Source organism: Camelus bactrianus, chromosome 11 (genome assembly GCF_048773025.1).
Source record: "Camelus bactrianus isolate YW-2024 breed Bactrian camel chromosome 11, ASM4877302v1, whole genome shotgun sequence".
NCBI classification, from domain to species: domain Eukaryota; kingdom Metazoa; phylum Chordata; class Mammalia; order Artiodactyla; family Camelidae; genus Camelus; species Camelus bactrianus.
In genome coordinates this window covers 23,077,450-23,090,052 of record NC_133549.1, presented here as the reverse complement: position 1 = coordinate 23,090,052, position 12,603 = coordinate 23,077,450, and the positions used below count along the sequence as shown (strand labels likewise).

The following is a 12,603-nucleotide window of genomic DNA, read 5'->3' as shown; positions in this document are numbered from 1 at the left end:
TCCATAAACAAATGGACTCTTGCTACCCGGAAGGCAGAGATTTCTCTAAACCACTGAAAGTCACGCTATGTCAACTTATTTTAGAAGACCATTGTGAGAGCTAACAACTTTATAAGGGGGAAAAGTTATGATTCATCTCAGGAAAACAAATAACTCTGGTCCTTTGAACTTATCTTGGTGATACCATCACCTTCTTTGTTAGTCATGTTTTACCACACTTTGGGAGTTAAAAATCCCTGGAAAGACCTTCCTAAAACACAAAGCAGATCTATATAACACAAGCATGGCAAAGGTGAAATGTATTTGTTTTGAGCCTGAATTAATTCCAAATGACATCAGAGCTAAGAAGAGTGTTTCTTTGTACAGAAATAGCTGAAGAGAAGGCCATGGCATTTTATACACTCTGTTACACCAACTGCACACCCACCTGTGACTTTCCCTCACCTGTGTCTCTCACCCATGTCCAACTCGAGTTTTTCTGTTCCATTCCCAGAGTTTAGGGTACTGCCTGGCACACAGCTGGCTCCCAATATGTGTTTGTGCAAAGGAAGGGAGGAGGGTATATTTGGACCATTTATTTATGGTAATGTACAAAAGAAATACGGGGGAAAGGATATAAGTGTTTATAATATAGAAAAAATTCTTGAAATTCAACAACAAAAAAAGACAAATAACTCAATTTAAAAAGAGCAAAGGATTTGAATGGATATTTCTCCAAAGAAGATATACAAATGGCCAGCATGCACATAAGAAGATGCTCAACATCATCAGTTATTAGGCAAATACAAATCAACACCACAGTGAGATACCTACTAGGATGGTTTTAACTTTAAGAAGAAGAAGGAGAAGAGGAAGAGGAGGGAGAGGAGGAAGAGGAAGAAGAGGAAGAAGAAGAGGAAGAGGAAGAAGGAGAAGAAGAAGAACATTGGTGAGGATGCAGAAAAATTGGAACCCTCCTACACTGCTGCAGGAAATGTAAAATGATACAGATGAAAATAGTTTGGCAGCTCCTCAACAAATTAAATATGGAATTACCATATGACCCAGCAATTCCATTCCTAGTTACACATCCTAAAAAACTGAAGACAGGCGTTTAAACAAAAACTAGTACATGAATGTCCATAGCAGTAGTATTCAAGATAGCTAAAAGGTAGAAACAACCCAAATGTCCATCAGCTGATGAACAGATAAACAAAATATTGTCTATCCATACAATTAGCTTGTTATTCAGCCATTAAAAGCAATGACATACACAGGCTCAGATATGGATGAACCTTAAAAACATTATGCTCAGTGAAGACATGAAAAGCCACATATTATATGCTCCCATTTATATGAAATATACAGAAGAGGCAACTCCATAGAGAGTGCAGATTAGTGACTGCCAGGGGTTGGGGGAGTGAGGAGGGCAGCAGCACAAATAGTAACTACTCAGTGGGCACAGGTTGTAAATCTACTTAATGCCTCTAAATCAAACCCTTATAATGGTTAAACTGGTCAGTTTTATGTATATTTTTTCCACAATTAAAAAAAAACTTAGTATTTTGGGAGATTTAGAAGTGTGATTCAATATAAGGTTTTGTTTTTTGTTTTTGAGGAGCCAGTCCTTGCTTCTGTAGTTTGCTGGGTGCCAAAGGGCAGACCCCACGATGGCGGGGAGGAACTACGAAGATGAAGACCACACCGCCGCAGACCTCAGTGTAAGTTTTTGTTTTTTCTTAATGTAGGTAAAATTTATTGTATGATTGAAATGAATGGAATGCAAATTCCTTTTTCAAAATGCTATGATAATACCGTGTCAGAAATGGAACGATAACATCAAAATTGCATATAGAGGCCAAGCCTCACCCAGATCCAATTCACCCAAACGCCACACGAAGTTGAGAAGCACTTTGGAAAGACTGTGTGATGAGCTCATGTATTCTGTGCTGTGGATGGCCTGGGTGTGGTTAAAAGTGCCATTTTTTTAATTTTAATTTTTAATTTATTTATGTATTTATTTTACAATATCATATTTTTAAAATTAAAGTATAGTTGATGTACAATATTATATGTTACAAGCATACAGTATAGTAATTCACAATTTTTAAAGGTTATACTCCATTTATAGTTATTATAAAATACTGGCTACATTCCCCATGTTGTACAACACATCCTTGTAGCTTATTTTATACCTATTAGTTTGTACCTCTTAATCCTCCATCCCTATATTGCCCCTCCCTCTCCCCTGTCCCCACTGGTAACCACTAGTTCCTTCTCTACATCTGTGAGTCTGTTTCTTTTCTGTTATATTCACTAGTTTGTTGTACTTTTTTGATTCCACATGTAAGTGATACCTTACAGTATTTGTGTTTCTCTGTCTGACTTATTTCACTTAGCATAATGCCCTCCAAGTCCATCCATGCTGTACACCAGAAACTAATACAACATTTTAAATCAACTGTAGTTCAATTAAAAACAACCAACCAACCAACCCATTTAAAATATGGGCAGAACTGAACGGACATTTTTCCAAAAGAGGAAGTGCAGGTGGCCAACAGGAACATGGAAAGTTGCTCAGCATCACTAATTATCAGGGAAATGCAAATCAAAATCACAATGAGATATCATCTCACACCTGTCAGAATGGCCATCATCCAAAAGGGAACCAATAATAAATGTTGGCAAGGATGTGGAGAAAAGGGAATCCTATAGCCATGTTATTTACAATTGCCAAGATATGGAAGCATCCTAAGTGCACATCAATAGATGAGTGGAAGTGTAAGGTATTTTTAATAAGTCAGCTTATAAATTTATCACACAAGACATGTTATCTTTTTGTTATTTCTAGAATAGTTGTTATTAGCTGCTATTTACCAATTACTGAATTGGCTTATATGGAAGGAAACTAACTTTAAATTAGAGATCAGCTTGAATTTTTTAATCTATCTATCTATTTATTTTTAATGTCGGTGCTGGGGATTGAACCCAGGACCTTGTGCATGCTAAATATGCAGCTCTACTGAGCTATTTCCCTCCCCCAACCTTTTTTTTCAAACGTGTTTAAAAAACATTCCATCAAAATCTTGCTTGGATAACAAAGTCCTACTGTATAGCACAGGGAACTATATTCAATATCCTGTAGTAATCTTTAATGAAAAATAATATATATGTGTGTGTAACTGAATCCCCATACCATACACCAGAGACTAACACGATATGTAAATTGACTATATTTCAATTTGAAAAAAAAAAATCCTTCTTGGAGATAGTAGGAGCTTTTTAGGATCAAAGTAGAGTTGGTTAGCTTTATTCTCCCTGTAGAGATGTGGAGGACTTAAGTATCCTGAATTCCTGAGAACTTAAAGGGACTTAGTCAGCCATGATGATGTACCAAAAAAAGCCCCCTGTGCAAAACTAGATCCTCTTAGAAAAAAATACGTTAGTGAAAGAATAGAACTTTCAAAAAGTGATGAAACTTTCCTTTTAACAGTTATTTTAAAACCTTCCTGCATATTTGTGACAATTTTAGTCATGAGTATGGACTTCTGAAAGTGGTGTCTAAATTTCCCCCAGATCCAGCCCCTTCTACTTTCTATGATCTGCAGGTTATTTAGAAGCAAGGAGAACATTAGCCCCTTTTGTAAATGTATTACTACAGATAAAAGAAAATAGGTCCCAAGAAGGGAATTGATTTTTTAAAATAAGTAATTTTACAAGATAGCCCACTCAGCTTTTTTGTGCAGACTGACTCCTACCCCTAGTGTTCTTGGCCAGGGGAAGTCCTGCAGAGGAGGCCCCCTGCATGTGATCAGCTGCTTCCTGGGAGAGTGGTTTATTTAAAATGCAGTTTCCGCTTTGGGGCCCAGCTCCAAGCCCTGCAGTTACCTAAATACACTAGTTTATAAATTGGCAGGAAGAACCTTAACATTTACTGAGCACATACTGTGTGCCTCTCAGAAGCTTAAAAAATTTAGGAAACCAACCCCAGATTGCAGAGTTAGTATGTGGTGGAGAGAGGAAATAAAGGGCCGTACTCTTTTCACTCCACAAACCACTGTAGTCATAGGAAAGGAAAGGAATACACAAACTGGAATTATCCCTGTGCCTGGGACATCATTTGCCTTAATAAATTCCCATCATCCAGAACAGTTGGTGGCACAAAATGGGTGCTCAGGACAGGGTGTGGCAGGAAGAAAGGACGAGAGTGAGGAAGCAACAACAGATGCCCTTTCTTTCCAAGACTGACTCTTGACCTGTAATGACATAATGCCAAATAGCTCTCAGATCATTTAAAACAATTTTTTTTTTTTACCAAACATTTTACATGATTGGCAGCCCCACATACAATTTAAATCACTCTGGGGTTATTAGGCTCAGGTTTCAGGCTCTGCTCTTTTCTTACCAGATGCGTGACCTTGGGCAAGTCTCCTCCTCTCTTAGACTCAGTTTATTCACCAGTAAATGAGAGAGTTAACCAGTGGGCAGAAGGGCTGATTACATTTCACCAAAACAGATACCAAGTGGCCAATAATAGGCATATGAAGAGAGAGTAAACATCACTACCCATCAGGAAATGAACATTGGAATGCAAATGTGATACTACTACGTGCTTTATAGAATCATTGGAATAAAAAAGGTGGTCAATCCTAGAAGGATGTGGAACACCAGGAACTCTACCCATTGCAGGTGGGAACATAAATTTCAACAACTGGAGAACTGATGGGCAGTATCTACTAAAGCTAGACTTATGCATACCCAGTAACCCCACTCCGAGATGTATTCCCAAAGGAAACATGAAGATGTATTTGCCAGAAGATACGTATAAGACTGTTTAATCAAAATGGCAAAATGTATTTGATCACCCATCAACAGTAGAGTGGATAGATAAATTGTGGCAGGTGTTTACAGTAATGTGCCAACAGTAATAGAAATAAATAGTCTACAACTATACACAACATGGACGAAACTCACAAATAATGTTGAGCAAAGAAAGCCGGACACAAAAAAGAACAGACTGTAGGATTCAATTTTTATAATTAGAAGGAAAAAACAGGCATTAGCTACTATGCTGTTAGAAGTAGGATAGTGGTCACCCTTGGGGAGGGAGGCATGGGAAGGTGGCACAGGGGCGGGGCTCAGGGTGCTTGCAATGTTCTGTTCTTGATCTGGGTACTGTTTGTGGATACACACCAAGCTGTACACATCTGATATATTCAGTTCTGCATTTATTACACTGCCATAAAAGTTTTGTAGAGGAGGTGGTTGGGCTACGTTCGGCATCTTTAGTGTCCTTTGCAGCTTCAGCTGGGATAATAACTACCTCATTGTGTCAGGCACTAAGCTAAGTGCCTCCCACACAAGCTCACGTTTAGTCCTCTCTTCAGTCCTCTGAGCCGGACACTATGGTAAGGAAACTGAGCCCGAGACACTGGGGAACTTGCCAAGTTCACATATCGACTGAGGGGTGGAGGTGGCTTTGAGCCCAGCCACTCCGGGGCCAGGGACCTTACCTGTAGTCCTTGAAAACCACAGCCCAGGGGAACCAGGTGTTGGGTGCAGCAAAAGCGACCCTTTTGGGTATCTCCCACTGAGTGTCTCCCCCTTTCTCTCCACAGCCTCGTTCCTTCTGAGTTTTCCTCACGCTGGAGGGAAGAGGGGGCACTTTCTGTTTCTCTTTCCCTGTTTTTCTTTTTCTGAATTTGTGTCTTCCCACTTCCTCGTAGACTCTTAGATGCTTGCCTTTAATTGACCTAAGATGGAATTACATTTTTAAATGTACTTATTATTTATTGAAGCACTTCTATGTTAGTCTACTCAAAACTTTAAAAGCTAGTTAAATAGGTTCCTAAGAGTTATTTCTTAAAAAACAAGTACACTAAGTTGATATGTGCCCATAAAATGGATAGGGGTCTCTCAATGTAAGAAATACTTCTAGTCACTCCTTTAAATGAGGTTCCCTGGCTATATGGTTTCAAGTGGGAATCTAAAATGGTCATTTTTAACATCAAAAATTTATGACCAGTGGATGCCCCAAGTCTGAAAATTTATCTGCAAAAGCCTTTATGGGGTATTAAGAACTTGTAAAGTAAAGCTAGAAGTTAATGTCCTAGAAATCTGGTGTTGATTTAATTTGTAGCCACTAGTTAAAATTCTGTAAAGATGCTTTGCTTTTGCTATGAAAAATGGCCCTAAATGTGTTTGTGTATACTGCCTGCAAATGGAACCACTGTGTGTGTATCTAGCAAGGGTCTGAAAAGGATGACTTAAGAAAGTAGCATTGGAGTAGAAATACCCTCAAGGCTAGCGGTGGGGGTAGGGGGGTGGGGGGAATACATGCATACAACCTCTGACTATTATATAATTATTTAAAAGGTTCGCTAATGGAGGACAAGAAATAAGCCAGAAATTATTACAAACAAAATTTATTAGACAAACACGTCAATAGACTGAGTGTCAGGATTTGGTTGGAAAGCCACTGGGCCTTTTAAAGCAGCAGAAGTCCAAAGTCACATACTTTGAGCATTACTCGTTAAAACGTGTAGAAACGACAAAGGTCAGGAATTACAGAACTTCATGCTAGTCCACAGACAGATAAGCCTCCCACTTCCCTCCCTAGTTCCTCTCTTCAACTGGAGTCTTCTGGATTCTGGTATCTGAGAGGAATGGAATGTTTCCCATGTCTTACAGAAATTCGGCTTCTTTGTTACATATCTTGCCTCTGTGCACTTGAATTGCCTGTTCATGATACGTGGAATGTTGCTTTTGAGAAACCAAGGAATAGTCACTGAGGGAGTGTTTATCAACATGCAAAGTGAATAATATTTTCTACTACATCTGGCATCCGTTGTCTTTTAGAAAATTATAATGCCTTGTTTGGGGACACTTTTCTTCTCTAGAATAGAGGGAAAAGAGTCTAATTAATAAATTATAATTAAATAATACATATTCTCAGATCTTATGAGAGTCACATGAATATGAAGTCTTCATTTAATTTGTAAGAAAGGGAGGGTATTTTCTCATCCTAATAATACAAGTAGCTATTTCAAGTTCATAATACCAAACAGTGTGCTTTTACTTTATAAGAAGCCATTGATCATTAAATTTAACTATTAATGACATGGGATGCCAAGAAATAGCAAGGAATATGGTATCCATATAGATATTTCCGGGCCTCAAGTCATCAAATAAAGGTGAGAGTGAAACATACATGACCTAGTTGGGCAGTCTGGGTTTCTGAGATATGGGCTGCAAATCATTTTACATAAAAAACTAAAGGAAGAGTATTCCAAACAAAGCTGGCAAGAGAATTTTATAGAACTAATTCTTTAGGGAGATAATAAAATTAGCAGAATTCACGTCCATATATTAAGTTCTTGCAGTTGAATCAATTATGAAAATACTTTTTACTTCCATGGTAGCTTGTTACACCCAATAATTATTTCTTTCACAGCCCCTTACAACCTTTTGCTTGTTCACCATACCATCACGGAGAGTCTGTGTGGAACAGAGTATCTTTCAAGTCAGAATCTTAGATGAAGCTCTAATAATGTTGAGTTTGTGCTTATATAAAAAAAAAGAAATAAAAGTCCAATTCATGACGCCGTGTGTGCTGGAGAAGCTAACTCTCCCCCAGCTTTGATCACTGTTGAAAGCCTAGGACTTACCGGGACAGAGACATTAGCCAGGACCGAAGTTTTACAGGATCAAATACTGCAAATCAAGATGGGCAGTCTCATGCACAGACCTCAAGATTTTAGCTGAGCCATTGGTCCCTTTGTTAATCATTTTTATGCCTTTGGGGCCACTGCCGTGGTTTGTCAAAGCTGCTCTCAAAACTTGCAGTGGTGCTGAACTACTTTAGCAGGCAAGTCTAGCTATATAGGTGTTGCATTTCCCAGCACGAATTTCTGGTCTTCTCAGAAAAATAAGGTACCCATTTTCTCAGGAATAGCCTGTGGAGAGACTGCTTGGAACAAGAATTGCGCTCAAGTCCGAATCTTAAATGAAGATCTAAAAATGTAGAGTTTTATGCATTTAAAAAATTGTCCATTTCACGGCGGCAGTGTGGTTCACAGACTCAGCTCTCTCCAACTTTGTTCAGTATTTGGGAGGAATCGCTGGGTTTGGGCCAATAATTAAGTATGAAATGGGAAACAGTCTGCTTTGAGAAGGGAAAGCGCCTTACCCTCTGAGTGAGCCAAAATCTTTGAAAATTACACCCTAGGTTTGAGCAACTGGAGGGCGGGGCTTGGCTCCGGGTGCCTCCATCCCCGCCGCTCTGTGAGCCCCGCGCGGAATACCCAGGCCCTCAAAAAGAGCCCTTGAACGGAATTAAGCCTGACCAAAAGTGAAGAACAAGGTCCATAAACGGGAAGGCTTGAGAACAGCCTCAGTCTCTGGACACTTAAAGATGGCAGATCCTTGGCCCCCTCTCATGGACCGCGTGGATTCAGGGGTTCCGCGCGGCGGGAAGGCGCGCGGCTGGGAGTCGGCGGGCGGCCTCTCCCGGCCCTCTGGCGGCGCCTCCTGGCAGTTTGGAATGGAAGGGGCGTGCAGACACCCGCGCACCGGGAGGGGGCGGTCCCTGCGCATCGGTGCAGCTCCGCGGGGTGGGGACCACAAGTCCACTCCAGTGACTCGTGAGTCCTGACGAAGTGGGGCCCGAGGGGCTCCGGGTTCACAGATGAGGGGCGTAGAAAGGGGTCAAGTAGGAGGGCCCGAGGAAGGGCGCGAAGGAGCCCCCGGAGGCGGCGGCGGCCGTCAGCGGGAAGGAGGTGGCGGTGGGGAAGAGGACGCTTGCCGTGGAGTATGAGGGGAAAGTCTGGAAAGGCAGCGCGCCCGGGCCGGGCGGACCTGGACTGCCCCCCGCGCCGCTGCCGCCCGCCCCAGCCGCAGCCCCGGGCGCTCCGGGTTGGGGCGCGCCACCTCCCACCTGCGCCGCGCCCTCGGCGCCGGGGTTTTGCTTCTTCCACTTGGTCCTGCGGTTCTGGAACCAAATTTTGACCTGCGTCTCAGTGAGGCTGAGCGACAGCGCGAGGTTCAGGCGCTCGCACACAGACAGATAGCGCGTCGCCCGGAACTTGTTCTCCAAGGCCACAAGCTGCTCGTAGGTGAAGGCGGTGCGCGCGCGCCGCGGCTTGGCGCAGTTGGGCTCGGCTCGCCGGCGCCGGGGCCGTGGGGAGCCGGGCGAGCCTGGGGAGGCCGCGAGGCCGCACGTGCTGCGTTCCGCCGCCGCCAGTGCCTCGGCCCGCGCCTCGGGGGAGCGCGCGGGGCCCGCCTGCAGGCGCGCGGCCCGCTGCGGCCGCCGCCTCCCCACGTCCTCCACGTCCTCCTCCTCCTCCGCGTCCTCCGCCTCCGAGCCCTCCAGGGGGGACGCCGCGCCCGCGCCTCGGCCCGCAGCATCTAGAGAAGAAGGGGACCGTGATCAGGAGCCCGGAACGACCCGGCCCTTCCGGGTCCACAGACCTTTCCTTATCCTCCTCAGAGCATGCAGCTCTCTCCCCAATCCAGACCTCAGCTTTGCCCTTCTCCCCGCTACCCGATACCACCCCCCCCCATCCCCAGGACCGCATAGAGTTGCAAGTCCTTCCCAGGAGTTGGGGTTTAGGGGTGCAGTGTCCCTTTACTCATCTACCACGTAGTAGACGTCTAAGAAGTGTATTTTGAATGAATGAATGAATGAATGACACCCCGCATTAAGAAAAAATAACTACCATAAGGTTGGACAACCTTATAGTATCGTTGTACATTAAGGCATCAAGATGTCAAGTGCGTTTAGGGCTGTATCTCCCAGTCCCTAGAAGCCTATTTTGGCCTGGAACTCCTAGCAATTAAAAATGAAGTTATTAAGCGCCCCCTCCTCTCTTTTAAAGTGAAATTCTCTCTTTCCCATCTTCTCTCTCCTGCCGTGTTAATGGAGTTTCAGATTTGTGCGGGGCCGGATCGATAGATGTCATCTATTAAAGGTAAGTTTTAATCGAACAATATTAGGATCAGACAGGGAAAGGGGGTTTGAAGTCGGTACCCGCAAGCTGCGGGCAGGAGATATGCAGGCGCCAGTAATAGAATATCGATCATGGGGGTGGGGGAAGGGGAGCTCAGCCCCTGCGAGGGGCGATCCGAACAATTACCAGGCGGACCATCCAGGCCCAAGCCCAGCCGCCAGAGGCGCCAAGAGCCCCAGACAATCACCACAAAACTTGGGGAGGAGAAGTGAGCGGGGCGGGAGGCCGAGATATCAAGCCTCTCCCAGATCAGTGCCTCTGACCTTTGGCGTCCCTCCAGGGAACTTCGTGCCTTACCCAGCTTGAGTCCTGCTATCTTTTGTCTTTCCTTTCAGGCACAAACTTTCCTGGACCCCTCATCAGGTGTCCACCGAAGTTAGGAGTTAAGTCAAAAAGGGTTTCCGGGAGAAAGGACCAAAAGCATCCTATCACCCCACCCCACCTACCCCAACCCCAGCCTAGTCGAAGACAGGATCTGGGGCGAGTGAGCATGTAGGGCGGAGTCTCTACAGCTGTATTTGGATGGTTGGAAGTGGGCACTGGGTTTCTAAACCGGACCTCACAGCCTGCTAAGACCCTGGACACATGATTTAGCCTCAGCCCCCTGATCCAGAAAGTGGAGGTGATGCTGTCTACCTCGCAGGTTCTGAAGTTTTTCATGACTTTCATCCCAGTCTCTAGCCCAGGTCCTGGAATGTGGCAGGCGCATTACATGCCCAATAAATGAATGAGCCTGGATAAGGTGGGTGCTGTGTAACTATTAGTTTCCACTCAGAGTAAATCAGAGCTGGACTGCTTACTCGCTTAGCAGGTGAGCAGGGACAGGCTTCGGTGGTAAATCCCTGACCCGTGATGCTAGGGGCCTTCTTTTTAACCTCAGCTTAATTACGAGACAGGGGCTGCACTTCACGACTCGTCCTATACGCCTTCTCGCGTTGGGGAAGATGCCTCTAAGGGCTACTCACCGGTCCACAGCTGTCCCCCCCCAATCCCCCGCCTTACCATCGCATCATCTAGGCTGGGGCTTTCCAGGGCTGTGCGCCAATTCGCATCCTTACCAGGCATCTCTCGCTGCCCAGCCGGGTCCCCCTGGCTGGCGTCGTTCCCTGCTTCCGCCTCTGCCAAACTTTTCTTGGCTTCCAGGGGAGTAGGGCGCATGGCCGGGAGCGCAGCGCGGGTAAATTTCTGAGGATCCAGGATGTCCAGAACGGAGAAGGAGATCTTGTGGTGGGAAGGAGCCGCCTTGGCCCCGCCGTCCTGCCATGCCAGCATGCCCGCCGCCCGCAGGCCGGAGGCCGGCTGCGCGGGGTCCGGGGTGGCCTCGCTCAGGCTTGCCTTCGCCTGTGACTCGGCGGCAACTCTCAGCCGCTAGGAAGGTCGAGGCGGCCAAGTGAAGCTGGGGAGGGGGGCTTGGAGGCGGAGCGGGGAGAGAGCCGCGGGGTGCTGCGCGCGGATTGGCACTTGCACTACCCAGGTCCCCTCCACGTGCAGGGCGCTCCCGCAGCAGCCCCAAGACTGCCCCGCGCCTTGCGGGGCCTTCTTGCCCAGGCGAGGGGGCGCCTTGCTGCGCCCGGTGCGCGCGCCCGGCCGGACAGCGCCGCCGGCTACGCGCGCCTCCTCCCAACCTGCCGGGAGTCAGGGTGCGCGAGGGAGGGACGTCCGAACGCCTTCATTGGGAGATTCCCCCAACACACGCACTCTGACTTGGGCTTGGATTTCTCGCCTCCCGCAGTGCACCCGCCTTTGACTGGGGATGCGACTGAGGCCAGCAGTGATTACTTCAAGGTAACGTTCAGAACTTATGCCTCGCCAGTGAATCACAGTAGTAGCCTCAGACCTGGTCACCTTGGATTTAAAAGCTCTCGTGTTCTCGCAGTTTACAAAGCTCATCGGTTTGCACGATCTCATTTGGTCCTCTAAGCATCCCTGTGAAGTGGGCGTGGCCTGACAGGACTGTTGGCCCCGTTTTAAGAAGAGTAAACTAAGGTTCAAAGATAAGAAGTGAGATAAGAAGTGCCATTGCCCAGGGTCACTGTTGGTTGGTGATAAGAGTCAGGATTCGAACCCAGGTCTCCCTTCTCGGACCAATATTCTTTTCAGTACGTTCTGCTCTCTAGGAAACAGCGAAAGTCCTGCACTGCGTCAGAGGCTTTCCCTTCCATCCTGGAGCCTAGCTAGGTCAGGGAGCAGCAAGGGTTTTGGAGAGATGTCTGAGCCCCTGCCAAAATGCCGCACCGCTTTGGAAACCTTGGCAGGTTGGGGTCTCACAGCCAGGTGAGAAGCCCTGGTAAGGGCAGGTGAGCCAGCTGAGGGTGGCAGCCCCGGCCTGCGGAGACACCAAGCTCAGTCCCAGGTGCCCTTCAGGCATTCTTCAGAGTCACAGATTTGATCATTTGCAACAAATATTGGGTCCCTGGGAATCTTGCATTTTGACACCCACCCTCCCAGTTGACCTAAAAAGAAAAAAGGTTAAAAGGTGCTTATCTGGTTTGGATTTAAGGTCAGAGAACAGGGATGATTGAATCGGCTTCTACCTGCCCACCAAGTCTGGTGGGATAGTGCCCATCAGTCCTTGGTGAAGCTTCCACCTGCCACGCCCTTCTTAACGTTTCTTTTT

The 12,603-nt window shown here is 46.1% G+C and overlaps 1 protein-coding gene across 1 annotated transcript; it reads right to left on the bottom strand.

Moving 5' to 3' along the window:
* Positions 1 to 6,408: 6,408 nt before the first annotated feature.
* Positions 6,409 to 12,354, bottom strand: NKX1-2 (NK1 homeobox 2). Its single transcript, XM_074374458.1, has 4 exons — positions 12,255 to 12,354; positions 11,457 to 11,611; positions 10,989 to 11,354; positions 6,409 to 9,406 (listed from the first exon to the last, which is right to left on the bottom strand). Exons 1-4 carry the CDS (start codon positions 12,352 to 12,354, stop codon positions 8,660 to 8,662), a joined length of 1,368 nt encoding a protein of 455 aa, XP_074230559.1. The 3' UTR covers positions 6,409 to 8,659.
* Between the last annotated feature and the right edge of the window lie 249 nt (positions 12,355 to 12,603).